The sequence below is a fragment of the Urocampus carinirostris genome, chromosome 7, assembly GCF_059441175.1.
Source record: "Urocampus carinirostris isolate Australia breed hairy pipefish chromosome 7, RoL_Ucar_1.0, whole genome shotgun sequence".
NCBI lineage: Eukaryota > Metazoa > Chordata > Actinopteri > Syngnathiformes > Syngnathidae > Urocampus > Urocampus carinirostris.
In genome coordinates this window covers 12,416,725-12,434,926 of record NC_142355.1, presented here as the reverse complement: position 1 = coordinate 12,434,926, position 18,202 = coordinate 12,416,725, and the positions used below count along the sequence as shown (strand labels likewise).

The 18,202-nt window shown below is 42.2% G+C and overlaps 1 protein-coding gene across 1 annotated transcript; it reads right to left on the bottom strand.

The window, feature by feature from the left end:
- Positions 1-10,555: 10,555 nt before the first annotated feature.
- LOC148362365 (ras association domain-containing protein 10-like) lies at positions 10,556-15,247 on the bottom strand. Its single transcript, XM_088339763.1, has one exon. The coding sequence runs from the start codon at positions 14,997-14,999 to the stop codon at positions 13,665-13,667; it is 1,335 nt and encodes a 444-aa protein (XP_088195889.1). The 5' UTR covers positions 15,000-15,247; the 3' UTR covers positions 10,556-13,664.
- Positions 15,248-18,202: the final 2,955 nt, after the last annotated feature.

Here is an 18,202-nt window from a genome sequence, read left to right as displayed (position 1 = left end):
TCAGCGCACAAAAAAATCTAGCCAGCGCAAAAAAGTCAGGGCTCAAAATTACTAATTAAGAGGCGACTTAAGTCAAAGTTAGAGTGCATGAAGGTAAAAATACACGGGTTCCCCTGACGTTGTGTCCTAAATGCGGTATTTTGAAGTCGAGTCGAAGGAGAACGAAGTTGAGTAAAGTTAGTAGAGTTTGTCGAAAACCGGCTTCTTCGGCTCGGCTTACTAAAATGAAACCGGCTCTTTTGGGTCCTAAACGGCTCTTCAGGTTGTTTTTGCTTCTTTAATCCCAACATGACCAAATATTATGTAAAATGATGCACAAAATGACTTAAAGGAATGGGGGAATAGAACAAAAAAGAAAAAAAATACCAAAATGAAAAAGTAGTGAAAAGCTGAGAAAAAAAGAAACAAAAGGAAGAGAAAAAAAAGAAAGAAATGTAGGAAAAAAGTAAATAGAGAACAAAAAGAAAAAAGTAACAGCTTGGAAAAAAAAAATCAATGAGGTTTTTTTAAAGGAATATAAAAAAAAAGTAGAAAACAAACACGAAAAAAAGAAGAAAAAGTTTGTGTTGCATTCAAATAATTTACAATTATCTCAAGTGAATCGTGTTGCCAACATTGTACTTCCACTAAAAAATGTGATTTAGTACAGTTCTGTATCTTACAACCGACGAAATAAGCCCCCAAAAATGTTGATATTATGCGACAAAATATGTCAGGAAATAAAAAGAAATGGATATCTTGTGAAAGAGTTGTAAGAACAAACGACGTTTGTAGGGCCTGCAACCTTTGCAATTGTACTATAGTCAATTCATTCGAAAGTGAAAAATAATTTTGCATTGCCAGAAACTCAGCAAAATGTCAAGTTTTGGACATGTTTGATAATGACTTAGTTGCCACACTTGGGATTATGGTTGCTCACTGTTATTTCAAGCGTTGCTCACCGACTTTATGTGAACGCTCAGACCTGTAAGGAAAATTAGAGGGAACATTGGTCGTGACCTTTTGCTTATTGGTACATTTGCAGAATATGAATCAAGCAGCAAACTGAATTTGCATTTGTCCCCTATGTTGGGTAGCTATTTTCTGAAAATGGCGTCATGGTTTCTTAGGTCACAGCGAACGACCAATCCCGGTTTATCCTTTTTCTCAGATTTGTCATTTGACATCTAAAAGAAGCCAGTGTTTTGTACTAGTTATGATACAAAGTAACAGGTTACATTTTATAAAATAGCAGATTTTTCCATTTTGGAAAAAAAACAATTGGAGTTTATAATGTTCTATTAACGACCTCTTTTATGCAGTTTAATGGGACTAGGCATCTCTATAAAGGTCTTTAAAAAGAGTTTCCTAATTCTGAACATAACATTCCAATTATATAAGACTGTGCAAGACAGTAAAAAATATATCAATATTCTATAGAAAAATGGGAAATCATATAAACTTTATTGTCAAATATGCTATATGCACAACATACATCACGGGTGAAATGACTTCCTGTTTCCTGTGTGCAAACATACAATACATATAAAACAATACAAATAACAAATAGTAGTAAGGTAAAAAAAGAAAAGAAAAGAAAATGAAAATGTATGCATATAAAAATGTATATAGTTTAGGATGAAAAAATGTGTATAGTATAGCCGAAATCTACATATAGCTGTTTTGCATTGTTTTGGCAGAAGGCAGATAAGTGAGAGGGGGTAGGGCAGGGAGCGAATACAGACAGCCTGATGGAAGAAGCTGTCCTTGAGCCTGCTGGTTCTGGTTCTGAGACTCGTTAATATCTTCTTTTATCGAATGTTGTTGCTGCTAAATATTTTTGTGCATTATTGCTGATGCAATATTGTTACAATCCACTTGAAACGCCGCCCTTTGTAATCGGATTACTCCCAAAGGTCATAAACCCAGGGTAGTGTCATGATTGCCAAAATGAAGACACCTGTGGCAATCGTTTGGCGCGCAGGAGCGCGCTCTCTGATTGGCTGGCACCCTCCTCTTAAGCTGTCAGCGACCCGTCTGACATGTAGCCTGCCTGCCAGTCTACCTATCGCCTGGATCTGGACCCACCAGTTCCGCGCCGAGGTCGTTCCTGAGGTTCCGGCTCATCGGTTCTTCCACCTTCGGACCCACCCCCTGCCGCCCTTTCGGATGCTGGCGAGGGGGCCTCCTTTCACTCAGAAGAGTTCTGAGGACGGCCTGGGACGCACCTTGGGATTATCGGTGACGTATTTTTGGATTTACTTGTGGATTACCTGTGTTTTTCCTGTGACTTTTTCTTGGTTTGCCTGTGATGACCTGTGACCTACCCTTGGAATATTTTTTTTTGTTTTGGGACTTCTGGAGCCGTCCCTTGAGGGGGGGGTTCTGTCATGTCAAGACACCTGTGGCAATCGTTTAGCGCGCAGGAGCGCGATCTCTGATTGGCTGGCACCCTCCTCTTAAGCTGTCAGCGGCCAAGAGGAGGGTGTCAGACCGTACTTGTGTCTCCCTGTTTGTTTTGCCAGATTCCAGTACCAAAGACCTTTCCTCTTTGATTCCTGCCTGCCTTCGGTGTCGACCTGTTTCTGCCCCGCGCTTATGACCTGGCCATCGACCTGCCCGCTAAGACGAATCGATTCTGCCTACCTGTCACGCAAACTGCCACTCCGTCCAACGCTGCTAGCGACCGACAATCATCGGCTTCCTAAGCAAGCTCTGTCAGCTCAATCCAATAAAGATTCCTTTAAAACAAACGCAATTGGGTCCGAGATTCCATTCTGGTTCCTGACAGGTAGTTCATTTGTCACTAGATATGTATATTATTCGTTTGGACTGGTTCAAAAATCTGAAATTTGATCCAATTTGAACTAGTATGTTAACATACACATTGGCATGTCACCTTTTGTAAAAAATGTACTGTAACTGAATAATTTAAATTAATATATAATTAAGTATAGGGGTAGCACGGCGGCGCAGTGGTTAGCGCGTGTGCGGCATAGTTCTGAGGTCGTGGGAACCTCCTGAGTGGGTTCAAGTCCAGCTCCTGGCCTTACTGTGCGGAGTTTGTATGTTCTCCCCGTGCTTGCGTGGGTTTCCTCCGGGCACTCCGGTTTCCTCCCACATTCCATAAACATGCATTTCAGGTGAATTGGCCGGTCCAAATTGTCCCTTCGGGTGTCTGAGCGAGTGAGTTGTCTGTCCCCGTGTGCCCTGCGATTGGCTGGCAACCAGTCCAGGGTGTCCCCTGCCCACTGCCCGATGATTGCTGGGATGGGCTCCAGCATCCCCGCGACCCTACTGAGGATAAGCAATGCAGCTGATGAGATGAGATAATTAAGTACAACTTCACATTTCTGGGGGCTCTTTATTCGGTCCAAGCGACCAATTAAGAAAGAATTTGAGTCATTAAATAATGTCAGCAGCACAGTATTAATGAAAAATTCTGTTTAGAATTTACGTTGCTCAAAAATAAATACTGTATTAGACAAGTCGAGGTGTATTGATATTAGGGAATCCTCAAGATTTACTTTAAATTTTAAAAAGGGGTTTTAAAAATGATCTTGCCAATTTTAGAAAAAGGTGTATATATCATTTACTACATTTTATTTGTAAAGATGTTGTCATTGCACAATTTTATTTTGCACTATTGTTCTGATTCATAAACAACTTAGGCGGATCTGTAAGCACTACTTTGTAAATATTTTTGCCCATTTATCCCAAAATGATTTTTTTATCTTATTTTTTTTCTTTTAGGTCTTTATCCTACTGTGTTTTGTCAAATCTTGTTGTAAACAATGTTCACAATGTTGTTATTGTCAAAGACCAGAACGGAAACAGGACCCAATTGCGATACGTTTCTCACAAGTTTTATAACTATAGTTTTATAATAAGAGAAAGAGTTGCGCTCACGATCCGGCAATTGCTGGACGCTGAAAGCAGTCGCTCTGAACGCGGAAGTGAATCTTCCGTGGCGAGCGAAGGCGTTGTCGGAAACGGAAAAACGGGTCAGTAGCCAGGAGAGCAAAAACGCTGTCGGGGTCAGAAGCGAGGAGTAAGCCAGGAAAGGAGAGTAGACGTGGTCAGGATCAAAAACGGGTCGAAGCCGGGGGACAGAGAGGAGCAAAAAACACGTGGCAGTCAGGGTCGAAAAAAGCTTGCCTAGCGTTAACTGAGGTTCGCAGACGGACTGACAAAAGGCGACAGACAGGAGTGGGTTTAAATAGGGACAGGGAGCCAATCAGAGTCCGAGGCGGTTGGCGCCAAAGGAGCGGGCACAGGTGATTCACATCGGTAATCATGACAGTTATCAATGACGACAAGGACAATTCGAATTCCTATGTTTGTTTGCAAAATTCACACTACATACTGAGCTATGACAGCAAGGAACAAAATAGCAAACCCGTGAGCATAAAAAGGCGATTTTGCTGCTCTATTTTTCTAACAAATGAAATCAAAATAAATAGCAAGGACAAGTCAAGTCAAGTTTATTTGTGACACCATAATCACAAGGAGTCTCAAAGGGCTGCACAGACTATTACAGACCACAGGCTACTATTACACCATCCCCTGATCTAAAACCTACATGAGGTCAAGGAAAAACTCGAAACCTCAGCATGAGAAAATGAAGAAACCTTGACAAGGGACCGCACATTAGGTAATCCCCCTTACAGGAAATGCAAGAAGCCTCTTGAATTAAAAAACAAAATAAAAAACATTGCAATTAGTGGATTTTCCTGCTCACTGTATATCTCAATGAACGTCTAAATAAATCGAATGTTTAAACAAACTAAAAACTATGTAATACAATAGTCAGATTGTAATAAAAAGCAACTCTATTTAAGTATTTTTTTTGTCCCAATGTCCTCTTACAAGAATTAAGTAAAACTTTAGTGAAGGTCAATTAATTGGAAAAGTCTGAATAGCCTATACTCAACCTAGGGAAATACAATACTTATATTTGTGGAAAATAATTGAAATTCCTACATATATTCATATGGTAAATTAACTAACATTATCAAGACATTTTAATGAACCCCATTTGCTATACTAAGGATAAATAATACATTTAATATGAACCCTTAACCATAAATATATATCTCAATCGGTAATCATGACATTGTCATAATTGCCCTATTTGAAACACCTGTGACAGCTTGATTGGTGCCAACAGCCCGGACAAGCTGATTGGTGGCCACACCCTTCTTAAGCCCCGACTTTGTCAGATCGTGTCGAGCTGTTGTGTTTCACTCAGTGAGCGTTCCCGTCCGACTTCATCCCTGTTAAAACCTGTTTCCTGCCTGATTCCCGTTTTTCGACCCGTTTCCGAACCTGACTACGCCTGTTTTGCCTGCTGTCTGCCTACGACTACTATTACGAACTCGACATCACCTCTGATCTCCAGCCTTGGTCAAACAACGTGCCATTCCCGCCTGCCTTCTTCCGACACGGAAGTGTCACCCCCGCCTTGCTCGATCCCGCTCTCCACCAGTCTTCGGATCAAGCAATCAAGCAAGCCTTACTCTCACTCTTTTTCAATAAAATCTGAGAAACGCATGCAATTGAGTCCTGTGTCCGTTCTTGTCTGCGACAGACATATACGAATCAACATTAAATGACTTTAGCGAAACTCGTGTTGTGGAAAATAGACTTGCATTTGTAGAATAGAGTTGCATACATTTAGAAAGAAATGTAGAAAGACTTGCTTACAGTGTGACAGAATGTTGACATCATTTCAGGAAGGTCCTTGGGACCTTCAAGGACTCTCTGAGCAAACTGAGGCGAACAACATGTCCTAATAAGGGTACGACAGCATCTTCCTTGTTGTTACTGAGGACTAGGGCCGCCTTTTGGGTTGTACTCAAACTGAAGCTATAAAAGCATTGTTATGTCTGGAGTTCTCTGAGTTCTTTGGGATGACGAAATAAAGAGCTCCCCCTCATGGCAAGCCTCCGTGTAATTGATAAATCACGTAAGAGAAGACTTAAAAGATTATCGAACCTGCATTTTCCCCTACACCCGAAATCGAAAATATTCGAGCGTACGTGATTGACGTCAAGCTGTTTCACATAAGTGTACAACTCAGAGCGCAACGTTATTGACGCACAAGCAGACACAAGCAGAAAGGAGGTGGGGCGACTGTTTAGCCAATCACAATGCACAACGAAAATCCGCAATAGCGAATCAGCGAAAAGTAAGCTGCGAGGGATTACTGAATTGTTTTGCATGCAGATGGGACAAATCTGGAATAGTTGCAAAGAGAAAATCAGAAAGAACCAAACGAGCAAAAAACTAGTTGAAAAGACACCAAAATTCCATTCAAAGTCCAAAATATGCAAGGTCCTGGGTGGGCTTCTTTAGAGCGTATTCATAACCAAGATTTTAGGGAAAACCTGCATAACATGGTGTGCTGCATTCGTGTTTTATAGGGGTACTAAATAGTGCGCTCGGGGCCAAATGGCTTTCAAACTTTGACTCTGCCTTGCACAGATAAGGCGGGTCCCCCGGGGCCGCTGTCTGTCTCTCGGCTTTTTCGTGATTCGTGTCAAAGTGTCACTCGATACAAGCTGCCGCCATCCGATCTCATCCTTCTCGTTCCAACAGGCAGCCTGTCAACGCCCAGCACGTTTTCCTAACACTGTCGTAATTCATGCTAGCGTGCTCCCGCTAATTCTTGACTTTCATCTTGACTTCTTTGATTTTTGGTTGACAACCCTGCCTCTGCTTCCATTTTTTTTTTTTTTTTGACAAACATGGTTCGTTTTACAAGTGCAGTCTACCCCAGACGTCTTCTTTACATTTATAATAATATATCTGGCAACCTCAGTCAACAGATCCCTTTATTAATGATTGCAATTCCCCTTTTCATCAAACTTGAATCTTAGAAACACACACGGTTGGGTAGTTTCTTCTTTTTTCTTCTGTATTTCTTCTTTTTCTTTTGTCCTTGTATTTTTTTCTTTTCGTCTTTTTTCTTTATTTTTCCTCATATTTCAATTATTCTGTTCATAATTTTACCAATTCTATTCCTTTGTTGTCTCTTTTTCTCTCTGAGTCTTTTTAACTTCTTTTGCTCTATCTTCCTTTTTTCCTTTTCTCTCTTTTCTCTTTCTCTCTTCCTACCCATCACACTTTCTTTTCTCTTTTCTCTCATTCTGTCCTTCTATTTCTCTTTGGATTTCTTTCTTCCCCTCCCTTTCTTCTCCCCCTCTCTCACGACTTTTTATCTTTTGTTTCTCACACTCTCTCCCTCTCTGGCTTTTTCTTTCTTTGTCCCGCCCTCTCTCCTTTTCCCTCCCTCTGTCTCCTATTTCTTTATCTCACTTTTTCTTTCTCTTTAATCTTCTAGTCCGGCCCCCGACAGAACGTTTGTTCTATCGTGTGGCCCCCGAGTTAAAATGAGTGTGTTAAAGGAAGGAAAAAGGACATTTTTGTTCTTAATTGGTGACAAAATATCGTCTGAATTGCATTTTAAATGAAGTAACTGTAACAACTCTGGACACACTCTACTGTATCTTTTTGCGGTTTATTGTTAATGGCAATAATAATATCTTAGCTTTAAGTGCAAGTAAAAATAAAAACATTTAAAAACAAACAAAGTCGTGTACATGTAAAGACGGCAGACGAGGGAAGTGAGAAGTGAACCGACCCGGGAGGGAAGACATAACCCGAAGGCTGCATGCAGGTGTTAGTGCATTGTAACCTGAGCTGGTAGGAACGTATTCATGTTTCTCTTTCAGGTTGCAATAATTAGAGCGAAGGACTGATCAGAGAGTAACAATTACACTGAACTATGTGTGAGCAGGGTGCACTTATGTGAGAGGCCATTTGAGAAGTAAATCATACTTGCTCTCACATTTAACATCATACTTTCACACTTGCAGAACAATACTCTCATGCACTCATACGTCATACCCAGGGTTGGGTAGGGTTATTTTAACTTGATTACTTTCAATTACTTTTGGATTACTCCAATACCAAATATGCTAATAAAAGACAAAAGAAACTAAATATGAATAAAATGACTAAATTTTGTGCAGGCTCGGGGAGTAACGGAATACCGTATTTTCCGCACTATAAGGCGCACCGGGTTATAGGGCGCACCCCGAAAAAATAGTTTTTGGTCCTATTTTTGACATACATAAGACGCACCGGATTATAAGGCGCTACAATGGGAAGGTGGACAAAACAGTCAGATAGTTCAGTCCAACTTATTACCCCCTTAACATTCCCAAAGCTTGCAAAGACGCAAATACGTGTCGAGAACACGTGCGGATGCGGTGTCCGTACGATGTCACTCAAATGCATCGTTCCATCATTCGGAAGGTTAAAGTCTTGGGATTCAAGAAATGCCAACCATTCCTTAGTATTTATTTTCTTTTTCGCTCGCAACTTTACTGTGCATATGACAATATACACTTGGAATTGTGTTTGATTTAAAAATAGACACTCCATTCCATCCATTATCTGCACAGCTTATCACAGAAACATCGAGTTCAGTCTGAAACAAGATACAGGGACAATATAAAACCTGGAGTAGCTCACCGAAGTCGTTGTGATCATAATAATGTGCAGCCAATGTCCTCTTATATCCGTGAGGGTAGTAAATCCAGGAGAATACAATAGTTACAAATACAGAATAGAAAAAAATGCTTTCTCTATGCCGTCAGCCACGTGCTATACACATTCATCTTCTTCGGCCAATTGCAGGCTTTGTTTCGCCGTTCAAGCCAATGCCAGCCTGTAAATGATAAAAAGGATCCGCCCCTTGACCTCCGAATAACTTTAGCCAATAGTGGTCGATTCAACTGATGATTGACACATCTTTTTCGGCCAATTGCAGGCTTTGTTTTGCCCCTTTAGCCAATGCCAGCCTGTAAATGATAAAAAGGATCCGCCCCTTTCAATTACTTTTGGATTACTCCAATACCAAATATGCTAATAACAGACAAAAGAAACTACATATGAATAAAATTATGACTCACAACACGTGGTAAGCTTTCTCTCCTGGCTTTGATCTCTTTGATCTCCGGCAAAACGAACATAAAATGCGACAGAAACAAAATGAAAATAAATCCAAACAGCTTGCCAACATCATTTTTGCCGTTCCATGTAATCCAAGCCTGCACAAAATTTAATCATTTTATTCATATTTAGTTTCTTTTGTCTTTTATTAGCATATTTGGTATTGGAGTAATCCAAAAGTAATTGAAAGTAATCCAGTTAAAGTAACCCTACCCAACCCTGTGTATAGTGGTATGCGTGAGAGAGTAGATTAATGTGTGCATGAGAATATAGTAGCATTTGTGAGAGAGCATAGTAGTGTTTACAAAAGTGTACCAATATATATGTGTGAGACAGTATAGTAGTGTTTCTATGAGAGTATCTCTCTATATGGCAATGTGTAACTCGAAAGTTACTTTCAGAATAACACGCTACTTTACTCACATATATCACTACACATGTATGACTAGTGTATAGTTGTATGTGTGAGGGAGTATATTCTTGTTTGTATGAGAGTATTGTAGTACGTGTGAGAAATTATAGTAGTGTGTGTATGAGTGCATACATACACACTACAATGTGTAAGAGTACAGTAGTGTGTATGAGAGCATACTGGTAATAGTGAGAGAGAATATTAGTGTGTGTTTGAGAGTATAGTAGTATGTGTGGGAGAATACAGTAGTGTGTATGAGAGTATAGCAGTATTAATGCATGGGAATTATTTTGTCCCTATGAGAGTATAGTTGAGCATGTGTGAGAGTATAACGTTATATGTGAGAGCAAGTATGATTTACTTCTCAAATCGCCTCTCGTACACATTCATCCGTCCATTCAAGCTAGTTTTCTCACTGCAAGCTCAAACTGTGCCAGCCATCTTGGCGTTTACTGTAGCAAATCAATAAATGAATGAAGGAATGAATACATTAATAAATACATAGAGTTATGTCAGAATACTGCAAATCGTAAGACTCATGGCCCGTGGGCCAAATGTGGCCCGCCACATCATTTTATATGGCCCGAGAGACAAAGCTGAGTAGCACAAGAGAGAAATGAGATACCCCGCGTCAAACAATGACTTGCACTTTTAAATACGTCCACTGGATGTCACCAAAGCCAGGCGTCACTACCAAAGCACCCACTCTTGCTGTATTTGCTGACTGCAATTTATCAACCAGAGAACATTGAGGAAACCCATACCAATGTTATTTTACTTAAAATAAAAGTCAAGGGTGTGCTGTTTAAGGTAATATGAAAAACACAACATTTGAGAAATAGCACATGAAGCAAATCCTCAATAATTGTTCCCTAATCAAATCTTACATTCATAAATCATAATTAATTTATGAGCCCCTGAAAAGACCCCCAGCCCTCACACTAAGGCTCAATTTTTAAGCCATTATTTTACTAGTCCGGCCACCATGAGAATACTTTTTCTACCATGTAGCTGCTAAAATGATTACAGGAAGAGTTCCTGTTTATTTTAATATCTGTAATTATGAACTTCAATGCCTCCAAAGTGGTTTTGTTTGCATAGGTGAGTGTCACAGGCCAGAAACGGAGACAGGACCCAATAGCGTTTGTTTTACTCCGTTTTTATTGAGAAAGAGAGCAGTGCTTGCTTCCACGATCCGATGATCGTCTGTCACGGGTAGCTGACGGCAGGAACGCGGAAGTGGCACTTCCCTGTCGAGCGAGGGTAGTCGTAGGCAGCGGGAAAACAGGTCGATGGCCGGGATGGAGGAGCAAAGCAGAAACGGGTCCAGAAAAGAGGTCGGCAACAGGTATCAGGCAAGAAACAGGGCAAAACAGGTCAATGGCCGGGACGGAGGAGCAAAGCAGAAACGGGTCCAGACACAGGTCGGTAACAGGCATCAGGCGGGAAAAAACAGGGCAGGATAATGTCGGATAGTACAAAGTTTGCCTAGCTGCGAGCATTGGTTCGTAGACGGTCTGACAGCTTCCTCTTGGAAGACGGGGGTTTAAAAAGAGTCAGAGTGTTTGGAACCTCTGAATTGCCGTACTTAAACCAGGAAATAAATAATAAAAGAATAAATGTTGAGTATTGCACACTGTCAGCAATTTTGGGTTTGAAACCAATACAGGCGATTATCTTTTCTTTTTTAGTCAGCCTTGTTGACTAGTTAATTATTTTTAATTCTTAATTTATAGGTGCCAGTCCTCCATTCTGTTTTTGATAGTTGTCCTCAATGGGGAGAAGCATTTTATCTGTGACCCTGATCCTGGTGACTGTCAGATTTTTGCATAAATTACAAAATGCTGCATTATTTGTACATAACATGGCTCGACAGGCCCCGCGACCCTACTGAAGATAAGCGGTGCAGCTAATGAGATGAGATGAGATGGCTCGACAGGCCTTGAATTTGACCCTGTGATGAATATATTCCAGTTAAATCGCTGAGTGTTTTACTTTCAAAGAGTAAAACATATAGTCTATGCCAGTTGAGAAAACATTTTGATTCGCCAGTCACATTGGTTGAAAATATCAAGCAGAGGGGCTGGGCCAGGATGGAAAAACAGCATTGATTTACTTGATTTCTTGTATATGACTATACAAAATCCAATACCTTGTCAAAAAATAAGGAAAAAGATCATGTTTAGGCCAGGGGCCACCCGACTTTTGAAGCTAAGGGCTTCTTTTTGTTACTGAGTAGCTTGAAGTGCTACCAGTTTGATACGCATACCTAAAAGACCACTCATGTTATTACTATGTTATTACTATGTTGTTACCGGGTTGTAATCATTATAGGTAAAATAGGCCCAGTCAACCACTTAAACATCATTCTGGTTAGAAATCGAATTTCCTAGAGGTATTTTCAAAACTTATTCCTTAGGCTACTGTTCTTAGGGGGCTACCCGGTGACCGCAAACACCACATTGAAGACACATCTTAAGGTCTATTCGTTTTTTCCTCATGTGCATTCACGAATACCGTGCAGGTAAATATACATACGGACATTTATATGTTTGTTAGATTCCATTTTTGAATAATTTTTAGATGATTTCATCTAATTGGTTTTGAAACACACAAAATTGACTCATAGTAATATCTAAAGTCCCTTTTTAAACACTAAATTTGATAATAATGTATGCTTGAAAAAATAGCTGGCTAGCTTTAAATTTTCTTTTCTTGCATGACTTTTGATTAATGTATTGATAAGTAAAATAAATTCATCCAAAAAAGTAACAAAAAAATGTAATAAAATAAAATAGAAAATGTAGCAGTCTATTTGAGTGTTGGCCTTGAGTTCAGTACATGTTGGTGTGAAAAATGTATTATTTATGGTGAGGTTGGAGACACACTAAGGGACACTGGGGACAATACTATCACCCAAACCCCAACAAATTAGTATTAGTAGTACTTTATTTGCAATTTTATAAATTATCATTGTATTTTCACCATTTTTGCTTAGTGGGCCGGAATTAAAAGCATGAAAGGTAGTTTTGTGTCCCGCTGGCTGTATTTTGCACACCCTTGTTCTCTGCAGTAGCCTTTTGGTTTAATTGGCTGATATTAAAACAGAAACAACTGCATCCAATAATTGTTTTTCACTTGTACCTGCGTTTTTTTCTCAGTCCTAAATTCTAGTTCAAAACTGATTTTGTAATTTTGTCGTCTCAGAACGAACATATGCGCAAAATTTTGGAACCCAGTGCAGTTCACACCTGATTTCCATTGGTGAGCATTAATTTAGTCTCCCTTAATTCATTTTCTGCATTAAATTATTGTTGGTAATATACTGATTCAAGGTATAACCACAAACCCGTCTTTTTTCATTTTCTCCTTTTATACTTCCTTTTTTTCTTAACTTCTTTATAATAACTAACATAATAATTCGTAATATAATGCATCAAAGCAAGTGAGCCGTTTGAGAGACGGCTCTCTTTAATGAGTTGAGCCGAAAAAGCCGGTTCTCTAAAAAGGGATGGACTTCCTTTCTCTACACAACTACCACGGAATGATGCATGATGGGAAATCCCCAGGCGGCAGTCGCATACGCACAGTAGCATCAAACCGCTCGCTTCGTTTGCAATGAAAAAAGACGATACCGAGATAGAGGCTACCGCGGCGAACTCGTTTGACTTGATTGATTTGCCGTTTTGTGATAGTCGGTGTATACCGGATGGTATCCATCATTGATAAATTTGCGTTTTTCCGTACAGGTTTTCTTGTACGTCGTACATGTCTTAAAATGCATGATAAACGTACTTTGTACGGCAAAAACGTACAGGTTGACAGGTATGGAATTTAAGAACGAAACGAAAAGCTACGCCGGATTTAAAGCCGAAATGTTTAAATATCAGCAAAAAAGAAGCAGCTTGTGGTCTGGAATTTACTGTAGGTGTCAAACTGACAATTAGTGGACACCCCTGAATTAGTGGTCTGCCTGGCCCCACCGCGCGTCAATGTGTCCACTTTGGCTAATAAATCCTGCAATTCTGTTTTCTTTCACTCCCAGAATGAGAGACTCAAGTCCGAGCCCCACCCTGAATGCCCTCAAAGTCCAACTAGAGTCTCGAATCGATGTAGTAGCTGGTTTTCAGCTGCGTTTTCATCCTGTGCTCCTCCAAAGACTCCTCCTCGGTCTTTTCGCCATTGCCTCATCCGACCTGCTGTCTGCTGTAGTGGATTGCATAGCCCAAACTTAAAATCCATGTTATCCAGTTTAGACCAAAGACTCACACACAGGCGGGTTGTCAGAGTCCTGACTGTGCATAGAACTCAGCCCCGTGTCCGAGTCCTCGTCATTGACGCTGCAGGTCTTAGGCAGGACTTGGGCCGGCTCCACCCAGATGCCGCCCTTTACTGCCGGCACCACGGCGCCCTCATCTGCCTTCAAGTCTTCCTTGTCCTCATCATCCTCATCATTCAGTGTGAAGTTCACCTGCTCAATATACAATGTTTCCACTTTGGCCAGTAAATCCAGAAGTTCTGTTTCCTTTTGCTCCCAGAGATCGAGACTGGAGTCCAAGTCCCCCCGAATGTCATCCAAGTCCGACTTGAGTCTCAGGCCGATATAGAGGCTGGTGTTCAGTTGTGTTTTGATCCTCTCCTCCTCCAAAGACTCCTCCTCCTCCGGCAAGAGGCGAGGCAATGGGAGTACCGGAAAGGTCTTGCCGCCATCCCCCTGTTTGTCCTGTTGTCGCTTCATCCACCTGTGGTTCAGCTCCTCCTGGATCTCCGCTGTGATGCTTTCAACAAGCGCCTCTCGTTCCATCAGTTCCTCCTGCAGCCTCACCACTTCCTCGCAGCACCTCGCGTACCCCTCAAACTGGGCCAGCGCCTCCGGGGAGATTTTTCGGTCGTCCAGGAAAGTCGCAGACTCTTCCAAGTAAGTGTCCTGCACATAATTGGCACCGTGTCTCTTCACACGCTCTAAATGCACGTTGGATTCATAGTTCTCAATCTCTTTGTCCAGCTCTTTGAGTCTTTGGACCTGCTGACGAATGGTGTGGTCCTGCGAAAGCACCAAGTGGACCAAAGTTTCCATCTTCTCCTTTCCAAGAGCTAGCTCTTTCTTTTTGTTCATCTTATCTAATTTGCGAAAAGCCTTCCTCACAATGCGCCTCTGCCTCTCCTGGGTGGTGGTGGTTGTGGGCCAACAGGTCCGAGGCGGGGTTCTGATCACCCCACCTGGACCCCAGTTCTCCTGACGCTGGACCACGCGGGCCTCAGCGCTCCGGGGCCCGTTATTAGGGAGCGAAGCGTCATTCTTGACCAGAACAAAGCGGACATTCTCCTGCTCGTCCCCCCAAGCGCTCCAGAGTCGGAGGATTTTGGTTTTGTTGGGTAAAATCCTCTCGAAGCCCCTCCATTTCTCCACCACGCAGTAGGACTGAGGGTGTCCGGACAGCATCCCCGCCGAAGCGCCTTGCCGCAGGTTTTGGTCCTCCAGCAAGACTTGGACCACGTCGGTGCATGTGGTCTTCTTAGTCAGACCCGAGACGAGCTTCTCCTCTCGACAGACCCACACAGAGACTTTTCCATCTTCTGGCTCCATCTCACTCACTGCGAGATTTTAAAATTGCCTCCAGAGTGATTGTTCATTCCAGAAAAGTGAACTAGAAAAGTGACATCAGCAGTAGGAAAATACATAAAAAAGTCGATCTGGAAAGTATATTCCGTGAATTTTGGGTGGGCTTTTGGTTTCTTCCTGCCGCGTTGACATCGTGTCACAATGTCCCCGGTCTAAAAAGACAGACGAAAGAGAGACGAAGGGACAAGCGTGCTGTCCCGTGTTGGGCCAGGTTGCATGTGCTTGTGCGTGGGAGCCAAGAGGAGGCTGCTGGTAGCTTTACGATACGCCTCCTCGGGTTTAACTCCTCCTCCTTTTTTCCTCCTCCTCCACCCTTCCCTCCCACTATTCTTTGCTCATGTACACACTACTAGTGATGGGAAATGTGAATCATTTCAGAGAACCGGCTCTTTTGGCTCGGCTCACTAAAAAGAGAGCTCTTTTGCCTCCAGTTTTTTTCAGATTTTGGTGTATGTTCCTAATAATATGTTACCAATGATCATGAAACATCTCATCTCATCTCATTAGCTGCACCGCTTATCCTCAGTAGGGTCGTGGGGGTGCTGGAGCCCATCCCAGCAATCATCGGGCAGTGGGCAGGGGACACCCTGAACTGGTTGCCAGCCAATCGCAGGGCACACAGGGACAGACAACTCACTCGCTCAGTCACACCTAGGGACAATTTGGACCGGCCAATTCACCTGAAATGCATGTCTTTGGAATGTGGGAGGAAACCGGAGTGCCCGGAGGAAATCCACGCAAGCACGGGGAGAACATACAAACTCCGCACAGTAAGTCCGGTAGCTGGATTTGAACCCACACAGGAGGTTACCAAGACCTTAGAACTGTGCCGCACACGGGCTAACACTGCGCCTCCGTGCTGCCCATCATGAAACATAATAACGCTAATTAATTTATTCTGAAAATGTAACGTGCTACTATTTTATAAAAGCCTTTTTTTTCACCGGCAATTTTTCTGCGGCTTTCGATCAGCTCTGTTTTCCTTCCAACTCAACCTCCCTGGATACGGAAGAGCTCACCTCTTGGTTTCACCCCTCCTGCCAAACTATATTCGACTCTAAGGCACTCGTAAAAACTGTGTAGCCTAAAGCTAAACCTGAGCCCTGGTTCATCGTCAAATTGTGGTTAGAAGGGAGTGCCTCAGAGCTGAGCGCTGGTGGAAGAAGGACAAGCTGCAAGTGTCACTTTTAATGCTAAAAGACTGCTAGCGTCATTGTCAAAAGACTGTTAAGGGTGAAGGATTTTATACATTTGACTAAAAAGGTTTTTATACGATTGAATACAAGTTACATGTATTGAGTTTAATGCAAGATTTTTACTGAGTGGGCTTTAGTTCAATGTACAAGGTCAGGTCACGTCAGGCTGTTCAAAAAGCATGATATTTTGTCTAGGGAATTTTGATAACAGGACTGTGACGGAGGACGGCAGGCGTTGTTTTGAGAAGCCCCACGTTGGGCTTCCTTGGCACGCCCATGGGAGGAGCCAGCACACCATCTTGCGGGGTGATGTGGGCCAATAAGAGAGAGAAAAAGGACTTCAGAAGAATGCTTCACACAGACGCCAACGTCACTAATTCAGCCGTTTTCGATGGAGTACACTTATTTAAATTGTTAGGGAAAATAAATCTGCCCCCGTGTGGAAATGTCGGCTTTCCTTTTCATTTTTACCTCAAAAAACGAGCGCGCATAAATTGTTGGGTGAATGTAGATTGTGTTTGGTTAATGGAGTCAGATAACTGATCCGAACAATTTGGTAAACGGTACATTTTGATAATTAATTCCCAACAAGGGTGATCTGATAATACTGTTGTGACTAACTGCCACAACCCACGTGTGCTCTTTAAAACTATTGGTTCCGTCCAGTTAGTTTGGAAGCATCAACTAAAATGAGTTATACCTTTTTCTACTTTTTGATTGACAAGGTTCTAAATACAGGGACCCTCTGTTTCTGTCTATTGCATAGCTGTGTTCGATGAGTTCAAGCTTTAAAAGAGGTTTTTCCCAGTATTGGGCACTCAGTTCTGGCCATGAGTCACAGCAGTCTTTCTTCTGGTGTTGTCCCCACTGGTTTTAAACATGCAGTAATGCAACCACTTCTTAAGAAACCTGGCTTTTACAAAACTGTTCTCGGTAACTTTAGTCCCATCTCCAAATTGTCCTTAATGTCCAAGATATAGGAGAAAATTAAAATTAAAAATAAACTCCTAGCGCCAATAGTGGGGGACGCCACGAGAGATTGTTATTTTGCTTCTGGCGTCAGGTATACACAGCCAGTTTTTGGAGGGAAGCGGCACGCTGCCAGTGGTGCTGGGTATCATACGTCTGATCATTTTGGCGCCCAGTTGCCAAATACTTCAAGTGTGCTGTGTAGCGGAGAAAACACAGACCTATAAATGAGGGCATTTCCCACTGCGAGGGGGCTCCCTAGCCACTTCGGCTCCCTGTTCCAGATAAAGACCTTTAGCCGTCCACTTTGCTGCAGCCTCCGTATTTTTGTTTTTCTTTTGGGCATCTGGTATCCGTCCACCAGAGGGCACCTAATCGGTTTGTAATCGGGACAGGTTTGTCTAACCACCCCATACACGCCTGACCCTTCATAAGGACATTTTGGACAGCACCTTATGTGGGGGTCATCTTTCATTTTTCATCCTCCACCTTCCACTATGAATATATATATATATATATATATATATATATATATATATATACCGTAGCCATATCCCCCTAGTGGGAGGTGGCTAGAGTCAGGAACACATTCATATGATATTGATACAGAGGAGGGGATTCCCAGCCCCCTCGCTCAACCAACCAAACTGATGTGTTGGAAGTCATTAGGTGACCAAACCCCTAATGCTGAGCGCCAAGCAGGGAGGCAATGGGTACCAATGTTATAAGTCTTAGGTATGACCCGGCCGAGGCTTGAACCAGCGCCCTCCCAGTCTCGGGGCGGGCGCCCTACCCCCTAGGCCACCAAGCTGGTTCACTATGAATACCATCACCTTTTTGCAGTTTCATTCATTTGTAAAAAAATACCATCGAAATACCATTAGTCGAATTAGTGTCGCTCGAGTCTCTGTCAAGCCTCCTCTCTCGATTTCTCGCTTTCTCTTCTCGACCCACGTTTTCCGCAAGCTGGTGTGCCGGCTCCTCCCATGGGTGTCCCAGGAA